A 21,424-nucleotide genomic window follows, 5' to 3' on the forward strand; every position below is an offset into this window, starting at 1 on the left:
CATGATGACTGCGTAACATTATGAGATTTAATATTATTGGGAAACTGTCAAACAATGAAATAATCATACATGTTTGACCGAAACAAATATAGTATCTTAAACGCGAAAAATACAAACCGAATGAAAACAGAAAGTCAACGTCCAAGAAATATGACACACTCGTTTTTTGGGGGCCGGGCAATAACCCGAGCCTATACCAGGCCCAGATGTGTTAAGTTGTAAGTTCGGCCAGTAATCGGTCTTGATGTATTACTCATGAGGAGATTCTATTTCCCGAGAAACCGTCAAACAACTAATGAAAGTTTATTTCGATAAAGGGCGCGCTAAATAAAACTAGTGTTAAGTTTCCATCAATAGAGGGGGCGCCTCGTAAATAGTGGTCTCCACAAAGAGAGCAACTGCCAAGCCCCCATTGGCAAAAACCATAAACGTAAAAACACTATCTGCAATTGTGTGTTTTCTTGTGGTGTCCACCCCCCCCCAGCTTGTAATGTGGCCCCTCCCTCCCCCCTCCCACATGTCCGGAGCTGGCCATGGTGCTGCTCCTCAGACACTCAGGTTAATACTGATTCCCGATAAATTTCTCTCATCCAAACTTCATTGAAGAACAAAAAAGGCTTGTTTCCGGTGTCATATGAAAATCAGACTCCTGTGAAAACTTATAACACCTTCACCCTAGTATTGGTTCCGAATGTCTAACTTTGGTAAAGTAACGTATTTACCAAATTGAATTCAATGTACAAGTTAGGCCTACCTAGATTGCACACTTGTTATGCGGGTAATGAAGATACCCTGAAACATTTTTATATTTTCGCTCAACTCAACCGGGTGCGAAAACGCTTGCCCGTGTTTCAGTGCATTTGCAAAAAAAGGTTTTGTAGTTTTGAATGAGCGAGGGTGAAAAATTTGACTAAAATTTGAATGAAGACTTTGCTGCTTTAAAACTCACATAATTATGTCTTCTACAAACATTACTACATGTGATTGACTTACTAGCACCCTATTATCGGTTAAACTCTCTCGTATGAGCGGTCACTCTACTAATTATCACCAGCTAGACACGCACTATAATATTAATGAGTCTGTATTTCATAGGGTCCTAAATTCACGCTACCCCGGATAAGAGACATCCCGGCGGAGACACGCCCAATGCAGTATCATTTATTAATCCTCGGAAGGATTTCTTTTCTTTCTAAAAAAACAAACAAAGAAATGAGTTTGAATTGCACCATAGTGGACCAATGACATCTTAAATGTCATTATTGTTTTTGTTTTGTTCTTGTGTGCCAAATTATTTTCATTGGATTTTTAACGTGTTAAAAGTTTGGTCTTAGAGTTTAATTCCGATGAAATGATTGTTTACGATTTAATGAAATTTTAATTGTTAATGTGACACTATCACAGCATTGTTAAAATGCAGTTTTAATTCTATTGCAAATGATTATTTTATTGTACAAAACGTGTTGTTTATTTTCAAGTGCATTTACATTTCATAATATCATAATATCTAAAACTCTACTTTTTGATAATATGGGACTCTTCATGCCCCTTGTAATACACTCTGGACGAATGAAATCAAATTCTCCGGAAAGTAGAATTGAAAAGACATTTTGAATATTTACTTAAAAAAAAGGTAAAAAAAATCGTTTGTCGTCGAAATGAACGAGCAAATACCAATCTGATTCTTGTGAACAAATGTTTTATTAAATACTTATATCAGGGATTATTATTAACAATTCTAGTCAATTTGATATTGAAAATATTTGCACTAATTCAGTGAATTACTTTGTATTTCTGTATAGTTATTTTGTTGTTTTGTCGTCTTGAATTTGGGGTTCGTGTTCAAGGCCCGGTACAGATGTGTGTCGAGGGGGTAAGGGGTTGCAAATGGGAGGGGGCAACAAAACTGATATCAATAATTGAACAAGAGCAGTAAATATTACTAAGACGATGGTGTAGTCCACTCGTTTCATTCCCCCCATGGATTCTTGAAATATAATAATTAATAATTTGGGAGGCTAATCATCCTTACTCGCAGCTGGGATGCTGAATTGCAAAAGACGCGGCTACAATGTGGTCGGGCCGCTGGCACGTAAAGGCGCCTATGGCTGCCTACCACATCGACCCATATATGACCACGGAGCACAGACTGAGATCGAAAGTGTTTGATTTTGCCGGAGGGAGGAAAACCGGAGGGCACGGAGAAAAACCCTCGTGGCACAGGAGAGAACCAACGCACAACTCTACTCACACGTGATCCGCGGCCAGGATTCGAACTGCGGTCACCTTGGTGAGAGGCGAGCATTTTACGGAAAAGCCACCCAGGCCACCAAAATGCTAGTATAATGTAGTCAGGAAAAATAATGAAGGAAAAATGAAAGGCTTTCGCTTTCGTTTCTGTAACGGCCCGCTTGCCGGGTATCAGGCCCTTTTACCTGCCCCCTTCCCCTCCACTCCCCACCTAACATAACTGGAAGCACATGAACAATTTGGTTCTGTATCCGCCGTGATGGGGCAGGGTGTTTAGGCCGTTTGGGTCCGAAGGTTGTAACGCATTAATTAGGTGGTTGCGTCCGCAGATTGATGGTAGATGGCTGAGATGGGGGGTTGGGGTTGGCAAAGCCTTGGTGAGAGAGGCTGGATAGGGTAAAAGTTGAACCCACGTCAGCTTATGGGCAGGTATGTTAGGGGCAGGGTCGTTGCCAAGTGCAGCAGTGAGGTCTGAGTACCCGATTTAGTAAACATGGTATGCGCATTGAACAGGCGGCCAATTCCTGAGGCTAGACGGCGTACTACGAAAGTCCTTTCCTCTTTGCCACTGGGTATAGCTGTCCCAACACTCCCCTCCCCCCGTGATTTTCAAATATCCGATGGCAGATTTATTTCAGTAAAAATATTATTACTGTACGTTCCCATCGTCGTCAAAATCATGGTCCCGGCCGGATGATGAGAAACGATAAGTCACTTCAAACTCAGTGGCGTAACCCGGAAAGCCAGGGAGGGCGTGCCTCACCACTCAGCCTGCCTGGGATTCGGGTGAGGCGCTTAACTCTTTGAATGCTTCCTCCAGAAAATGAGGAGTCTTAATTAATTCCCTTTAATAAACCACGCCAATGTGTAATACTTCGCGGCGTATCTCGAGAAAATACTAGGTTTAAAAACGACACACCAAAGAAAGGTATAAGAATAGGTACTGTTTGGAATTGTGGGCAGTATTGTTCCGCTAGAAATCAGGCACACTCAGGGGCACACTTAGTGATAATTTTGGACTTTCGGTAGAATATGGGCCACCGTCTTCTCAAATTTTCTTAGTAGGTATTCTTATAGGCCGGTCTATTTTAGTGGTGAACTGTTAGTTGTCATCAGCAGAAAATTGATGTGTGAATAACTAAAAACAGTGGCACTCGATAGGTTACCCAACGAAAAACAAATTTCACTACACGACTGTTAATGCTGTAAAAAATAGATGTACTCTTCCTCTTCCTGTCGACGAAAGTATTAATAGAAAGGGGGAACAACAGCACTCTAGCATTAAATAAGCACCCCTTTCAATGCCTCAGCATATTGGTTCGGGATCCGTCGTTGGCTTCCCAGGGTGGTTAGTAGTGGGAAGGGATGATGGGGGCAGGGGTTCAATATGGAGATTCGTGCTTGTCTTGGAGATCAGGGTATTGAAGGCTAGTGTTTCCTAAGGAAAGAAGTCTGTTGCACATGGTTGAATCAAAGCAGTTGGGTTAATTTGGGATTAGGTTTGATTAGGCGAGGGTCAAGGTCAGAGTTGTGTGTTTAGTTTTAGGTATAGGTTGGGCTCAATAAGCAGAGGTGGAAGGGCCTCAATTAACGAGGAGGGGGTTCTGCAGTTGCAAGGTCGATTGCATGCCGAGAAGTTGGCCGGGCCGACAAGTTTGACAAGAGGATGGGGATAGATGAATGGTTATAATTAAGTTGCCTTTGGGAACGGCTGCAATCTGCAAAATAAGTATACTTCATAGTAAGAGGGCGGCAACTATACATGCACCTAATAAATTACTACGCTTTCGTTGTTCCATCAAAAAAAGTAGATTGCATAACCTGACTACAAAATACCAGCCACCAAATGCGTGGCTCCATTAAATAACACGAAGCGCAAAACAAACACTGATTGAAACACGTATGGCCGATGTACGTCATTATTCTATCCACCAATCAGAGTTAGTCAGCCAACAAGTCGGTGACCACAAGTGGTGGTCTGTGATTGACGGGTGCCAATCACATTCCACATGTTTGAAGGTGTCACCGACATCCATATAGTCATTCCACCAATCAGATGCGTCTATTTGAGTGTCGGTGATACAAACTTCGGGTTTAACGTGTGGCAATGTAACATTAACAGTATTTCCCTCTCATCAATATGAAGCGGTCAGTGATGTGTGATTGACAGCGCGCAGGGGCCAATCACAAACCGTGTATGCAAGTTCCTCAATCACTGCTCAGGAAATCGACGTCAATATTTAAGTCACAAGCTGCCGGCTCACTCCTCACAACGACCGCAACTCACGTTCACGTTCAGACAACAACCCGAGAGAACTGTTTGCAAGATCGAACAAGAATTGCACGGTGAGTGTTTAAAACAGTCTTTACGATAATTCTGCTGACTTCTGGATTGTTTTTTATATATATATGATATTGACACAAATGTGCTCAGTATATCCAGAACAGTACGCTGCAAATATTTCCGAAAATGATGATTCCATTCCCATTCTGTTATTCGATAACTTATCATGCGATATTGGTGCTTGAATCATAACCAGGTATTATGATGCATAGACTACAGCTGAATTAACTCTAGTCTGAACAGTTGATGCGGAATCAGACCAACATTTTGTGAGGCCAAATCAGGCAATAATAATAACTAAAAGCAAATAGTCACGAGTTTTGTATTTGTTCGGAATAAGGGATTCCTGTCTGACAATATTTCAGCTCCTACTTACATAGTGAACTCTCGACGCATTTTAATTGCCCTAAATACTGAATAGTGAAAAACAACACTATAAATTCCTGGAAGTTTTATAGTTTTTATTGCCATTCAGATTGGCCGGTTTTCCAGTCAAACATGGCTGTAGCTTTTTAAAGAGTGTATTACATCAAGTTCCATATTGTTATTGAAGTTCATGCACTTGCACAATTTTGTCAGACGATACATTTAAACTTTTTCGTGTTCAAAGAAAGAAATCTTGCGAAAACTCGACACTTGAACCATAATATCAGTATGACCATTCACCCCTTTATTTTCTCGCTAGTTTTCCCTGTTTACTGTTTCAAACATATAATCCCGATGCAATGCGCTCACCTTTTTTTCCCCCGGCAATCACTCTAACTAGTTCAGGATAAAAGGTTATGCGGAAGTTGGCAACGGAAGAACGTATCAAGGAAATCGGGACATTTCAAACATCCTGTCCTTTTTTGTGTTATTGCAAAATGGGATAATCTCAATACCTTTTGCAAAATGTGTTTTTAAAGTGTGTCATTTCGCTTGTTCACAGTACGCCATTCCGGTTTGATTACTACATGGGTGCAGGCCAGCAAATTAGTCCGAAATTGCCTATGCCGGCCATATAACGATTTGCATGTCCTCAAATTCTTCATTTTCAAAGCATTTTGAAGGCCGTGAACTTGATGATTTGTAAAAAAAAGTTTAAAGCCGTGCAGAGGACTGCCAGCTCTTAATTCTGTAAAATGTGGATGATGATTCGGCCCTAAAATGCCTCTATTTTGCAGTGGAGCGTAGGCGTCCATTTTCAAAATGGCGATTGGCTTCAGGCCTGCTTTTAGGGATGATCTTCTTTGATCACCTAGATGATTGAACCCAGGAAATTGAACAGAAAATGAAGGATAATGAAATAATCTTTAATTTGATGAACGTCTTGAACAGTCCTCAAAGAGATATGTGTATTTTACCTGAATTTCTGAAGTGGGGACATACAACTTTTAACATTAGGGTATATTCAAATGTATTACTGGTCTGCAACGATAGGTCTAAGCGTTACTTTCAAGCGTTGCGGGATAAAAAGTTTCAATTGTCAGAATATACTTTAGGGCGCAACGAACAAATCGGATTATGATCACACACATGTTATTCATGTTAAAATTGCCCCTCGGACAAGCGAACAACACAAAAACAGGAGAAACAAAGGGATTAAACGAAAAAGAAGAAAGAGGTGCGAATATCATATTGTTGTTACTTTAATTGGTTGGGGTGCAAATGTCCCTGGACACCCTCAAAAAATTATCAATCGGGAAAATGATATGGGGGGAATGTGCTTTGTCCTCCTCTACACCAAAAAAATCCTGGCGATGCCCATGGCTGGATACATTTGTAGAATCATGTTAAGAGTTGAGGTTTGCACAAATTATTCCAGCGTCAATTTAGATCTTGCATCTTCCCTTTAAAAAAGAAGCAGATTTCTTGTCCTAATTTTACCCGGTTCTTCATATTGGTTAATGACGAAACACGCACGAGATTTTTTCTTTCATGTTTACGTACATTCATTCAGTTTCGTAATACAAACCTCCCCCCCCCAAAAAAAAAGAGAACTAAAAGAACTAAAAGAGAGATATGCATGCAAACTATAGAAACAAGATTGAAGACTGCATTAACCGTTTATCGTGATGGCGATAACAAAATAAATTTGATTGATTTTGAGTATCTTTTTAATTATCTCCTTATTTCCACAGAGTGATTACAAGTAACAAACTGGTTCATATGGTCTAAATATGAAAAAAAAAGTATAGTTTGGCGCAATAAACCTCATTTTGGACGTGTGCTCAAAATGTCATTCTTTCTATAATCTAGCCACCTAACAGCGTTCCTGTCATGTTTCCTTCCCTGACAATTAAAACAAAAGTGTGTAAATTGCTTCATGAAATTAATATTTTCAAGGGCGAATCCTGAGAGTTTATTGCCGGGCGAAGTTTGAGCCGGGAGAAAGGGTGAGGGTGGAAGGGCTCTCTCAATCGAAATTTGCCTTTTTTGATAAATATTCGGTCACTGCCGGGGGAGGGCGCCCCCTCCGCACCCCTAGAGCCGCCACTGATCTGGCTAAACTACCGAATTTTATTAAACATGTATGACTTTATTGAACGTAAGCATGAGGTTGAATTCCCGAGCTGGACTGAAATCCAAAGCAAAATATATTCAATGCAAATACGTCAATTGCCTACTTTTTTAAGCGTATAGTGGAGATACCCTTAAATAATTTGATCGTTCGCTAAATTCAACTGGGTTTGAGAAGGCTTACACGTTTGTATGCGAATTAGATGGAAAATGTTCACACATATAAAGTAAGGTGTGAAATTGGACGGGAAAAACATATTTAAATGAAGAATATCCGGTTTTAAAAACTCAGATAATTATGCTTTCAAAAAGATTCAATGACTTACTTGTGCCTCAAAAATACACAGATTTTTTTTTTTTTTGGTATAATGAATTTGAACAAAGGCTTTCATGAAAGCGTTTGAATCAATTTAATGTTGATTTCCGGGAGCATTCAGGTTCCAGAGAAAAATGTCACGAAGCGTCATTAAAACATGTTGCTTTTTCTGGGCGTATTCGGTCACGAAAATGCAATTAATCTTTCACCATTGTTTTTTTTTTGTGAATAATTGTTCCTGGTTTCGAATGATTATTGATCAAAGTGAAAAAAAAACCTCAAAGTTGTATTAATATCAATGATTAAAGTGTTTCTTTCTTTACTCAAGCATAAACGTTACCGGTTTTCTTTGTTTATTATTTTTCAGCCTACAGTGAACTCCTTTTGATCTCTTCTTGGACCTGATCTTAAAGACTTCAAGACCGAACCATCGAGGTCGGTGTGATGATGTTTAATTGATTCTATCATGAACGTGGAAAGGGCGTGCCGTCACATAAGACAAATAATGTAATTCGGTCTCCTTTACAAACTTTTATCGGCGGGCAAAACAATAATACTAACAAGTTTGGATTGCCCGTAGTTGCCATGGCAACAGATTGAAAAAGAACCCTTCATTTTATCTACATGTTATCCCCTTGCTCTCGGATAGGCCACTGCCGACACATTCTCTGAATAATGATTCTTCCAAATTATGTCTCGTATACAAATTCTTCAGTTTATGTAGTGATTTTGTTTGTAATTTTAGGCCCTGTATTGTTTTCCTTTCAGATGAAGATCTGCGTGGCCACCATTCTGTCAATCGCCCTCCTTCTGGATAACTCTGTCAAGCTCCGAGCTTCCGTTACTGGGCCGGTTCCCTCGGATGGCGATGGTCCTGCATCTCAGGTGTGTCAGCAGTGCTGCCAGGGACCAGCTGCAATACCCGGCATACCAGGTCTGCCTGGCCCAGTAGGGCCGATGGGGCCGTACGGTCAGCCGGGGTCAAAGGGCGATGCAGGTCAGCAAGGTGAGATTGGCCCTATTGGACCTATGGGTGATCGGGGAGCACCTGGGAACACTGGGTTTAAAGGTGATGATGGGATTGGTCTGCCCGGCAAGATAGGTCCGAGAGGGCTACCTGGTGTTGTCGGAGGAACCGGGGAAACTGGTGTCAAAGGTCAGAAGGGTGAGCTAGGGGAGACAGCAGACGACTCCAACAAGCGGGTGGCATTCACCGTGGTGAGGACGAGCAACTCGGATACCTCTACGAGTCAAGACACCCGTTTGCCCTTCCAGCAGACTGAGACGCTTCTGCCAGGTACCAGCTTCGATCTCGAGACCGGCACGTTCACATGTAGTGTGCCGGGGACCTACGTATTTACGTTCTCTGTTCTTAAGTATAGCAACGGCGGTTACCTTTACATCCATCTTGTTAAAAATAACTACAAAGTGATCAGTACCTATGGTACATCAAATCAACTTGGTCAGTTGTCTGGTAGCGCGGTGCTGGTCCTGCAGCGAGGAGACTCGGTGTATGTTACCATGTCCGGTAGGGCGCAAAGTGGTTCCAACTATCACTACACCTCATTCAGTGGCTTCCTCCTTTTCTCCGAATAGATAAATATTTCACTTAATAAAATTAAATAAATATAATGAGATCACAACCCATAAATATACAGGAGCAATGCTACACTACGCTTTCCATTTTGCCAACACGGTGACCAATGAATTAAAAGAAAAAATGTTCAATGTCATAATAATAAGAAAGATAATTGATTCTTAATACAAAGCATTTTACATTCAAGTATCAAAACTACGTAAAAACAGTTAATTTAAAAGAAGTTAAATATATGACTTTTGAAAAAGAAGGTTTTAGATGCGATTGAAAAACACTTCAAATGCATTATTTTTCGTTAAAATAACGTGGAAGTCTGCACGGTCACTATATGCCTTGCCAGGCTTTGGACGAACTTTAGGAAGGTTAAACTGAACCCATCACAGCTTTTAGTGCGAATGTTAAACGCATGAACTGATATTTACTCTGTGAGGTACCGTAACGCTGCCTCACCATGGCGGATAAGTTTGAAAAGTAACGAAAAATCTTGAATTCATTCCGCACCGTAACCAAGAGCCAACGTAGTTCCTGAAGTACGGGCGTACGACCCTTCCTTCTGCATATATGTTGTCATTTCTTAAACTGGTAATCGTATGAAAAAAAAAACATAAACCGTTACAATAGTCTGTCTTGGAAGTAACAAATGCATGTATTAATTTTTTTTTTTTTTTTTTTTTTTCATTTGCATAACGCATACCGTATACAGCCAGAGATTAAATGAAGCCTGGTGATATCATTTATTTATCCTCGGAAACTGTTTTTCTTGAAAAAACCAACAGTTTCAAATTGAGCCACAGTGAACCAAGAACTCTCAACTTTTGTTAAACACTTTATTTTGTATCCCATGTTATACATGTATAATTGAGTTTTGTTTCATGTTAAAAGTCGAGTTTTAGAGCGTTCACTATGATGAAATTGTTTACGATTTAATGTAATTTGAGTTGATAATGTGACACTATATCAGCAGATTACGCGATTATGATTATATAGTATATATTTGATTCTAAGAAACATTTTTTTCCAAGTATACATTTGAGGATGTGCTCTGTTTAACAGCTTAACTAATTTAAGCACAGAAATTAATCATATAACATGTAATCAGTATCGAATATAGATACTCAAAAACTGTATTTTGAACATTACTTTAATTGAACATTTAGTTTTTAACAATGTGGAAAACCTTGTCCCACTCGTAATACAATCCATCGAATTCCTCTCAAGAAAGTGAAATTACAGAGAAAAAATTACCGTTTACTGAAGAGAGTCAATAAAATCGTTTGTCGTTGAAATGAACGAGCAAATCCAAATCTGAATCTTACGAACAAAATAATTTCTTATTAAGTACTTAAATCTGTGATTATAGTTAACAATTCTAATCCTTTGATAATACAAATTATTGCAAACAAAGTCAGTTAATTACCTGTATTTTTTGTCCATTTTTGTTTGTTTTGACTTCTAGATTTGGGGATCGTGTTAATGAAAGGCCGGGTTAACATTGGTTGAGGATGGATGGGGTGGAGGATGAATGATTAGTGGTGTCGAGGGGGTTAGGGATTGAAGATGAGGGGCGGTGAGCAAAATGTGATGCCGATTGTTACTTACTATCTTTCAATAATTCATCAAGAACAATGAATGGCACTAAGACGATGGTGTAGTCTACTTATCCCATTTACCCCACGGATTCTTAAAATGCTAAAACATGTAGACAGAACAAAATGAGAAATGAAAAATGCTGGATGTCAGGCCCATGTATCTTTGCCCCCCCCCCCCTTCCCCAACACAACCAGAAGCCCACCGACAGTGTTGTTCTGCATCCGCCTGGGAAGGGCAGGGTGTTCAGGTTGGCTTGGGTTTGAAGGGTGATAGAGATAAGGTGGTTGCGTTTCGCAGATTAATGGGAGATGGGTGAGAATGAGAGGGAGAGCATTGGTGAGAGAGGCTAAATAGGGGTAAAGCTGTACGATTTCCTCATACGCTCATCTTACAAACGCCGGGTATGTTAGGGCCAGGGTTATCGCCACGTGCATGGGGGAGGTGGGTGTGTGCAGAGGCGGATACAGGAATTTTAGCAGGAGGGAGGGGTTCATCGGCAAAACAAATCTGAAATGCAGACAGGTTTCTTTCTCGGACACTTGGCCGCCAAATTAAAGGTGGACATTATTATTGTTACCAGTAAAACATGTTCTTCCGCAATGTTTAAATATCTGTTGGCAGATTTATTTCAGTAAGAATAGCTTTGCTGTACGTTCCCATCGTGGTAAACCATGGCCCCGGATGCGAATGTTCTTTTCCTAAACCACACCCACATACATGGTTGCTTAGCGCCCTCTACGATACTTTTATGATACGTACGCAGGTATATATTTATATTTCCCCCCAAATTTTGGCGAGCAGTGTGAGAGCTGAGTCGATAGGGTTGTGATTTTGCATTGCGAGGTTGCAGGTTCGATTCAACGCTGTTTTGTTCCCAATTGTTTTTTCTAACCTTAGACTTCGGGGAAATTTTGTTAAAGGGAAATAAAGTCCGAATTTCATTACGTTCGAATTCATTTCTTTTTTTCTAATTCATATTTTCTTCTCACTTTTTTAGAAAAGTAAATTCCAAAACGCCGTAGCGTACACCCATTATGCGAATGACGTTTTGGAGAAAAATCAAATTCGCGCCCATGCAGGACGGTAAAGGGTGCACACCGGTAAATAGGCCTAAACCCATCCGCTGAGTGCATGAAAGAAAGTAAAACCCTCAAAATATTCTATATTAGAGAGTTCTGCAATTGTGTGTTTTCTGGTGGTGTACCCCCTCCCCCAGCTGGTAATGTGGCCCCTCCCTCTCCCCCATGCCCGGAACTGCCAATGGCGCTGTTCCTCAGAAACTCCGTTTGAGACTGATTCCCGAAAAAAATTATCTAATCCAAAATTTCATTTAAGAAAAAAAAGCTTGTTGCCGGTGTCATATGAACATCAGACTCCAGTGAAAACTTATAACACCTTTACCCTAATATTGGTTGAAAATGTCTTACTTTGGTAAACGTATTTACCAAATTGAATTCAATGTACAAGTTACCTAGATTGCACACTTGTTATCCGGGTAATGAAGACACCCTGAAACATTTTTATATTTTCGCTAAACTCAACCGAAGGCGAAAAAGCTTGCCCGTGTTTAAGTGGATTTGAAAGAAAGTTTTGCATTTTTGAATGAGCGAGGGTGAGAAATTTGACTAAATTTGAATGAAGATGCTACTTTAGAACTCACATAATTATGTCTTCTACAAACATTAATGTGATTGACTTACTAGCACCCTATTATTGGTTAAATTCTCTCGCGTGTCAATTCTCACCACCTAGACACGCACTATAATATTAATGAGTCTGTATTTCATAGGGTCCTAAATTCACGCTACCCCTGATAAGAGACACCCCGGCGGAGACACGCCCAATGCAGTATCATTTATTAATCCTCGGAAGGATTTGTTTTCTTTCTAAAAAAGAAAGAAAAAAAATGAGTTTAAATTGCACCACAGTGGACCAATGACTCTTAAATGTCATTATTGTTTTTTTTCCTTGTGTGCCGAATTATTTTCATTGGATTTTTGACGTGTTAAAAGTTTGGTCTTAGAGTTTAATTCTGATGAAATAATTGTTTACGATTTAATGAAATGTTAATTGTTAATGTGACACTATCAGAGCATTGTTAAAATGCAGTTATAATTCTATTGCAAATGGTTATTTTATTGTACGAAAGGTATTGTTTATTTTCAAGTGCATTTATATTTCATAATATCTCTTTGTTTAAATGCTTAACTAATTTAGTAATATCATGTGATAAGATAAAGAATATCAATTCTAAAAAGCAAGGTTTGTGGGACATACATGTCCCTTGTAATAAACTCTGGAAGAATGAAATTGAATTCTCCGGAAAGTAGAATTGCAAAGACATTTTGAATATTAAATAAACAATAATAAAGAAATCGTTTCTCGTCGAAATGAACGAGCAAATACCAATCTGACTCTTGTGAACAAATGTCTTATTAAGCACTTAAATCAGTGATAATTATTAACAATTCTAGTCAATTTGCCGGAGGGAGGAAAACCGGAGGGCACGGAGAAAAAAATCCTCGTGACACAGGAAAGAACCAACGCACAACTCTACTCACATGTGATCCGCGGCCAGGATTCGAACCGTGGTCACCTTGGTGAGAGGTGAGCAAAGTCAGGCACAAGCCGCCCAAAATGCTAGTATACTGTAGTCGGGAAATATAATGAAGGAAAAATGAAACGCATCCCCACGCCTATCGATTCTGTAACGGCCGGCTTGCCGGGTATCAGGCCCTTTTACCTGCCCCCTTCCCCTCCACTCACAGCCTAACATAACTGGAAGCACATCGAGACTTTGGTTCTGTCCGCCGTTGAGGGGGGGGGGTGTTCAGGTCGGGTTGAAGGTTGTTAGACATTAATTGGGTGGTTGCGTCCTGCAGATTGATGGGAGATGGGTGTGATGGGGGGGGGAGTGGCAAAGCCTTGGTGAGAGAGGCTGGATAGGGTGAAAGTTGAACCCACGTCAGCTTACGGGCAAGTATGTTAGGGGCAGGGTCGTTGCCAAGTGCAGCGGTGAGGTCTGAGTACCCGATTTGGTAAAAATGGTCTGCGCATTAAACAGGCGGCCAGCTCCTACGGCCAGACGGCGTAGTACCGGAGTCCTGTCCTCTTTGCCCTTGGTTATAGCTGTCTCAACAATCCCCCCCCCCCCGTGATTTTCAAATATCCGATGGCAGATTTATTTCAGTTAAAATATTAGTGCTGTTCGTTCCCATCGTGGTCAAACTCATGGCCCAAGCCAAGGGCGGATCCAGAACACAATTTTTTTTTTTGGGGGGGGCCAACATTTTCTTTGGACCCCCCAAAAAGTGGGTCAAAAAAATTAAGGCGTGGGGTTCGGGGCCCGCTTAAGGGCCCCAAAAATATTTTGGATTCTAGATGCTCTGTGGTGCGATCTGAGGCAATTTCTGACCACTTTAACCAATGTTTTTTGAGGAAAAGATGGTGGTGTACTCTTTGCCTGCCTTTATTGCGATGTCACATAAAAAGAAAAGAAATGGTCTCGTTTTTTTTTTTTTTTTTTTGGGGGGGGGGATGGGGCATGGCCCCCTTTGCCCTCCCCCCCCCCCCGGATCCGCCGTTGGTCCAAGCCGGATGTTGAGATACGATACGTCACTTCAAACTCAGTGGCGTCAGCCGGAAAGCTAGGGAGGGCGTGCCTCGACCACTCAGGCCTTCCTGGGATTTGGGGGAGGCGCTTAACTCTTTGAATGCTTCCTCCAGAAAATGAGTAGTCTAAATGAAGGTCCCTTTAATGAACCACGCCAATGAGTAATACTTCGCAGCGTAATATTTCTCGAAAATACTAGGTTTGAAAACGACACAACCTAGATAGTATAAAAATAGGTACTGTTTGGAATTATTGGCAGTATTGTTCCGCTAGAAATAAGGCACACTCAGGGGCACACTTAGTGATTATTTTGGGCTCTCGGTAGAATATGGGCCACCGTCTTTTCAAATTTTCTCAGTAGGTATTCTTATAGGCCGGCCTATTTTAGCGGGGAAAACTGTTAATTGTCATCAGCAGAAAATTGATGAGTGAATTACTAAAAACAGTGGCACTCGGTAGGTTATCCAATGAAAAACAGATGTCACGACACGACTGTTCATGTTGTAAAAATGGATTTACTCTCTCTCTCTTTTTCTTCCTGTCGACGAAACTATTAATAGAAAGGGGAGCAACAGCACTCTAGTATTAAATAAGCAACCCCGCCCCTTCTCCGCCTCAGCATATTGGTTAGGGATCCGTCGTTGGCTGCCCTGGATGGTTAGGAGGGGTAAGGGATGGTGGGGCAGGGGCTTCAATATGGGGATTCGTGCTTGGCTTGGAGATCAGGCTTTTGGAGGCTAGTGTTTCCTAAGGAAAGAAGTTTGTTGCACATGGTAGGATCCAAACAGTTGGGGTAAGTTTGGGATTAGGTTAGATAAGGCGAGGGTCAAGATCGGAGTCGGCCTAATTATGTGTTAGTATAGGTTGGGCTCAATAAGCGGAGGTGGGAAGGCCTCAATTAAGGGGGAGGGGGTTCTGCATGTTCCAGGTGGATTCAATGCCGAGAAGTTGGCATGGCTGAGCGCACGTTTGACTAGCTGATGAGGATAGATGAATGGTTATAATTAAGTTGCCTTTTGAAAAGGTTGGGCTCTGCAAAATAAGTGTACTTCACCGTAAAAGGGCGGCAACTATACATGGACCGGATATTATGAACTTCAATATATTGAAGTTCTTGTTACTTTTCTTTTCAAGCTAAATTATTACGCCTTCGTTTTTCTATCAAAAATGTAGACTGCATAACCTGACTACAAAATACTAGCCACCAAATGCGTGGCTCCATTAAATAGCACAAAGCGCACAACAAACACTGATTGAATCATGTATAGCCGGTGTACGTCATTATTCTATCCACCAATCAAAGTTAGTCACCCAACAAGTCGGTGACCACAAGTGAGTGGTCTGTGATTGACAGGTACCAATCACAATCCACGTGTTTGAATGTGTCACCGACATCCATACGATCATTCCACCAATTAGATGCGGCTATTTGAGTGTCGGCGATACAAGCTTCGGGTTTAACGTGTGGCAATGTAACATTAACATCATTTCCGTCTCACAAATATGGAGCGAGTCGGTGATGTGTGATTGACAGCGCGCAGGGGCCAATCACAAACCGGGCTTGCAAGTTCCTCAGTCACTGCTTGGGAAATCGACGTCAATATTTAAGTCACAAGCTGCCGGCTCACTCCTCACAACAACCGCAGCTCATGTCCACGTCCAGACAACAACCCGAGAGAACTGTTTGCAAGATCGAACAAGAATTGCACGGTAAGTGTTTGATACAATCTCTTACGATAATTCCTCCAACTTTGAATGCTCTTTTGATTTATGATATTGACAAAAAAAAATGTGCTTATAGCCAAAACAGTGCGCTGTAAATATTTCCCACCATGACGATCCCTTTTTCATACGTTAACTCGATAACTTATCGATAGGTGCTTGAATAATCACCAGATATTATAATGTATATAAGGCCCAAAAAAAGTATCCGGTTTCTGGTCTGGAACTTGCCCAAAAAGTAGTGCGGCGACGCGTTTTTTTTTGTTGTTGTTTTACCTTTTTTTTTTGCTACAAATGTCGGCTGATGACTGCAAATGGTGCCCGACTAAACTGAGTGCAAATATTATGGGAGACTAGAGAGGCCACATAATGCTTATTCTCGATCATAACCCCATCTAAAAACACGTTTAAATTGTGCACCAGCAAGATTCCAGTCAAACCAGTGAGTTTGGCGGTTTTGACACATCATCTTTCATTGAAAAAAAAAAACTTTTTCATTTTGCCGACGCGCATGGCTACGGCGACGCGAGCGCATACCAGAAATCGGAGACTTTTTTGGCCTAATACAGCTGAATTAGCTCTTAGTCTGAACAGTTGCTGCAGGTTTCATACCAACATTTTGTGAGGCCAAACTTTCAGGCAATAAAAGCTAAGGGCAAAGTAATCAGGGTTTTTATTTTGTTTGTTCGGAATAAGGAATTCCTGTCTTACAATATTATCGCTGCTACTTCCATGGTGCACTCTCAACAAACAATTGTCCAAAATTCTGACTGATTTCTCTGGCTCTTCAAAACTTACTTGAATTCTTGTCGCTACCGATAGCACACTATAAATTCATGGAAGTTTTATAGTTTGTATTGCCATTCAGGTTCGCCAGTTTTCCAGTCATACCTGGCTGAAGGTTTTCAAGAGCGTATTACATGAAATTGCATATTGTTCACGCACTTACACAATATTTCAGATGATAAATTAAAACTTTTTTGGTTAAAAGAAAGAAATATTGCGAGAGCTTGACACTTGACCCATAATATCGGTTTGACCATTCACCCCCTTTATTTTCTTGCTAGTTTTCCCTGTTAATTGTATCAAACATAAAATTCCGATGCGATGCGCTCACCTTTTTCCCGGCAATCACTCTAACTAATTCAGGATTAAAGGTTATGCGGAAGTTGGCCACGGAAGAACGTAAAAAAGGAAATCGGGACATCTCAAACATCCTGTCCTATGCTGTGGTATTTAAAATTGGGATAATCTTAATACCCTCTGTGCTTCGTTTTTAAACTGTGCCATTTCACTAGTTCACATGTAGTTCGCCATTCCGGTTTGATCTCTATACACGTATACGCCTGTCACTGGTCAGAATAGACTAGAGGGCGCACATACGAACGGACCAGACCATGATCACACTTTATTCAAGTTCAAATTGCTTTATGTAGCTGGATTCATTTCTAGGAATCATGTAAAGCGTTGATGTTTGTACAAATTATTCAGGCCGTCTGTTCTGCTGTCCGACTTCAGCGATTGAAGCACCAGCTTTCAGATGAATTCAGCCATGTTTGCATGCAGGGTTCTACTGAGAATGTCACGTAGATTCTGTTAAACATCTTTTTGAAAAAAGCAATATTTTCAGTGTTCAAGGTTTCCAATAATGGAACAGATTTTCTTAAACCTTAAAGATTTTCCTAGACACATTCGTGGTTGACAAACAGATGGTGGCTGATGCTAATAGCCAGACAGGTGCGCTGATTTCCCACCATCGGGGAAATAATTCTACTTGTTAAGACTTTAGCTTAACTGCGGTGGTCCACCTGTAATATATTATCGCCACTATACTTTCGTGGTATGAGATGGGTTGGCCATATTAATTCAGAAAATAACTCAATTACTCATTGTTATAAATTGGTATTTTTTTTCGCCAGCAATCTGCACACGTGTTGAGGATTTCTTCCTGATAAATTCAGAATTCAGAATAGGGTCTGCAATGATAGGTCTAAACGTACTTTCAAGCGTTGCAGGAGAAAAGTGTCAATTGTCAGAATAGACTTTAGGGCGCAACGAACAATTCGGATCATGATCACACACATTTTATTCATGTTTAAATTGCCCCCGGACAAGCAACCCAAAAAAAACCAGGACAAAAAACGGGATAAAAAGAAAAAGACGAAATAGGTGCGATCATATTGTTGTTAATTTAATTGGTTGGGGTGCAAATGTCCCTGGACACCCTCAAAAAATTATCAATCAGGAAAATGATATGGGGGGGGGGGAGGGATGAGCTCTGTCCTCCTCTACACAAACAAAATCCTGTCGACGCCCATGGCTGGATAGATAGAATCATGTTAAGAGTTCAGGTATGCACAAATTATTCCAGCGTCAATTTAGATTTTGCATCTTCCCTTAAAAAAAAAAGCAGATTTCTTGTCCTAATTTTACCCGGTTCTTCATATTGGTTAATGACGAAGCACGCACGAGATTGTTTCTTTCATGTTTACGTACATACAATCAGTTTTGTAAAACAAACCCCCAAAAATAAGAGAACTAAAAGAACTAAAAGAGAGATATGCATGCAAACTATAGAAAAAGATTAAAGACTGCATTAACCGTTTATCGTTTTAGCGATTACAAAAGAAATGTGATTGATTTTGAGTATCCTTTTAAAATTCAAAATTCTTTCTATGATCTAGCCACCTAACAATGTTTCTGTCATGTTTCCTTCCCTGACAATTAAAACAAAAGTGTGTAAATTGCTTCATGAAATTGTATCAAAAGTCATGTCATTTTATCATTTGTTTTAAACTGCCAAATAATATTTTTAAGGGCGGATCCAGAGTGTTTATTGCCGGGCGAAGTTTGTGCCGGGAGAATGGGTGAGGATGGAAGGGCTCTCTCAATCGAAATTTGCCTTTTTTGATAAATATTCGGTCACTGCCGGGGGAGGGCACCCCCTCCGCACCCCTAGAGCCACCACTGATCTGGCTAAACTGCCGAAATTTATTAAACATGTATGAATTTTGTGAACGTAAGCATGAAGTTGAGTTCCCGAGCTGGACTGAAATCCAAAGCAAAATAAATTCAATGGAAATACGTCAATTGCCTACTTTTTTATGCTTATAGTGGAGATACCCTTAAATAATGTGATCGTTCGCTAAATTCAACTGGGTTGGAAAATGCTTACGCGTTTGTATGCGAATTTGAAAAAAAGTGTTCACACATTGAATGAGCAAGGTGTGAAATTGGACGGGAAAAACATATTTAAATAAAGAATATGCTGTTTTAAAAACTTAGATAATAATATTATGCTTTCAAAAATGATTCAATGACTTACTAGTGCCTCAAAAATACACAGATTTTTTTTGTATAATGAATTTCAATAAATTGTATAATGAATTTGAATAAAGGCTTTCATTAACGCGTTTGAATAAATTTACTGTTGATTTCAGGGAGCATTTAAGTTCCTTAGAAAATTATCACAAAGCGTCATTAACACATGTTGCCTTTTCTGGGCGTATTCGGTCACGAAAATACAAATAATCTTTGACGGTTGTTTTTATTAGTGAATAATTGTTCCTTGTTTCGAATGATTATTGATCACAGTGAAAAAACACCTCAAAATTGTATTAAAATCAATGAATAAAGTATAAACGTTACCGGGTTTCTTTGTTTATTATTTTTCAGCCTACAGTGAACCCATTTTGATCTCTTCTTGGACCTGATCTTCAAGACTTCAAGAGCGAACCATCGAGGTCGGTGTGGTGATGTTTATTAATTGACTCTGTCATGACAGTGGAAAGGGCGTGCCGTCCCCATAAAAAAATCTAATATAATTCGGTCTCCTTTCCTAACTCATTTCGGCGGGCAAAAATAATGACAAACCTGTTCATATAATGTTATAGCCCCTTGCCCCCGTATAAGCCACTGTCATCACGCCGAACACATTCTCTAAATAATGATTCCACAAAATAATTATGAAGTCACACGTGTCTCTAAGACAAACTCTTCAGTGTATGTAACATCATTATGCCTATTTCTTATTGCTTATTGTTTTTGTTTTTAGTTTTACATATAGGCCCTGTATTGTTTTTTATTTACAGATGAGGATATGCGTGGCCACCATTCTGTCAATCGCCCTCCTTCTGGGTAACTCTGTCAAGCTCCGAGCTTCCGTTACTAACAAGTCCAATAATGAGAATTGCCCGTAGTTGCAATGTCAACCGATTGAAAAAGAACCCATCTTTCCATTTACATGTTATCCCCTTTCCCCCGGATAGGCCACTGCCATATCACGCCGACACATTCTCTGAATAATGATTCCTCCAAATTATGCCTCGTATACAAATTCTTCAGTTTATGCAGTGATTTTGTTTGTAATTTTAGGCCCTGTATTGTTTTCCTTTCAGATGAAGATCTGCATGGCCACCATTCTGTCAATCGCCCTCCTTCTGGGTAACTCTGTCAAGCTCCGAGCTTCCGTTACTGGGCCGGTTCCCTCGGACGGTGATGGTCCTGCGTCTCAGGTGTGTCAGCAGTGCTGCCTGGGACCTGCTGCAATACCCGGCATACCAGGTCTGCCTGGGCCAGCAGGACCGATGGGGCCGTACGGTCAGCCGGGGTCAAAGGGCGATGCAGGTCAGCAAGGTGAGATTGGCCCTATTGGCCCTATTGAACCTGGTGAGCGGGGAGCACCTGGGAACAGTGGGTCTAAAGGAAATAATGGGATTGGTCTACCCGGCAAGATAGGTCCGAGAGGGCTACCTGGTTTTGTTGGAGGAACTGGGGAAACTGGTGTCAAAGGTCAGAAGGGTGAGCCAGGGGAGACACCAGACGACTCTAAACAGCGGGTAGCATTCACCGTGGTGAGGACGAGCAACTCGGATACCTCTAGGAGTCACGACACCCGTTTGCCCTTCCAGCAGACCGAGACGCTTCTGCCGGGTACCACCTTTGATCTCGAGACCGGCACGTTCACCTGTAGTGTGGCGGGCACCTACGTATTTACGTTTTCTAGCCTTGAGTATAGCCACAGCGATTCTTTTAGCATCCATCTTGTTAAAAACGACTACAAGGTTATCAGTACCTATGGTCACTCGAATCAACGAGGTCAGTTGTCTGGTAGCGCGGTTATGGTCCTGCAGCGAGGAGACTCGGTGTATCTTACCATGTACGGTAGGGCGCAGGGTTCTTCGACCTATCACTACACCTCATTCAGTGGCTTCCTCCTTTTCTCCGAATAAATAAATAATTAAATAAATAGAGTAAATCACAATGCATAAATATACAGGAGCAGTGCTGCATTTTTGGTTTCGCTTTCCATTTTTCCAAAACAGTAACCAATGAATTAAAAGAAAAATGTTCAGTGTAATGATAATAAGAAAGATAATTACAAAGCATTTTATATTCAAGTATCAAAACTGCGTAAAAACAGTTATTTAAAAAGAAGTAAAATATATGACTTTTTAAATTGAAGGTTTTAGATGAGATTGAAAAAACCCTTCA

At 40.6% G+C, this 21,424-nt stretch overlaps 2 protein-coding genes across 3 annotated transcripts; both read left to right on the top strand.

The window, feature by feature from the left end:
- Positions 1-4,530: 4,530 nt before the first annotated feature.
- Positions 4,531-9,005, top strand: LOC119744386 (collagen alpha-1(VIII) chain-like). 2 transcript variants are annotated; one of them, XM_038220294.1, is made up of 3 exons: positions 4,531-4,596; positions 7,777-7,844; positions 8,178-9,005. In XM_038220294.1, the coding sequence occupies exon 3, from the start codon at positions 8,178-8,180 to the stop codon at positions 9,003-9,005; it is 828 nt and encodes a 275-aa protein (XP_038076222.1). In that variant the 5' UTR covers positions 4,531-4,596; positions 7,777-7,844. The 2 variants fall into 2 exon arrangements, with proteins under 2 accessions (XP_038076222.1, XP_038076223.1); XM_038220295.1 differs by lacking the exon at positions 7,777-7,844 and having other exon boundaries at positions 4,555-4,596.
- An 11,368-nt stretch (positions 9,006-20,373) lies between these two features.
- Positions 20,374-21,150, top strand: LOC119745358 (complement C1q subcomponent subunit B-like; the record flags this gene model as incomplete). The annotated part of the gene is made up of 1 exon (XM_038221664.1): positions 20,374-21,150. A coding segment is annotated over one exon (777 nt), but the record flags the coding sequence as incomplete, so codon positions are not given.
- Positions 21,151-21,424: the final 274 nt, after the last annotated feature.

This window comes from Patiria miniata, unplaced genomic scaffold (genome assembly GCF_015706575.1).
Source record: "Patiria miniata isolate m_02_andy unplaced genomic scaffold, ASM1570657v1 HiC_scaffold_7, whole genome shotgun sequence".
Classification (NCBI taxonomy): Eukaryota; Metazoa; Echinodermata; class Asteroidea; order Valvatida; family Asterinidae; genus Patiria; species Patiria miniata.

Excerpts from the sequence above, each read along its gene's own strand:
- LOC119744386 (XM_038220294.1), top strand. The coding sequence starts at position 8,178 with ATGAAGATCTGCGTGGCCACCATTCTGTCAATCGCCCTCCTTCTGGAT.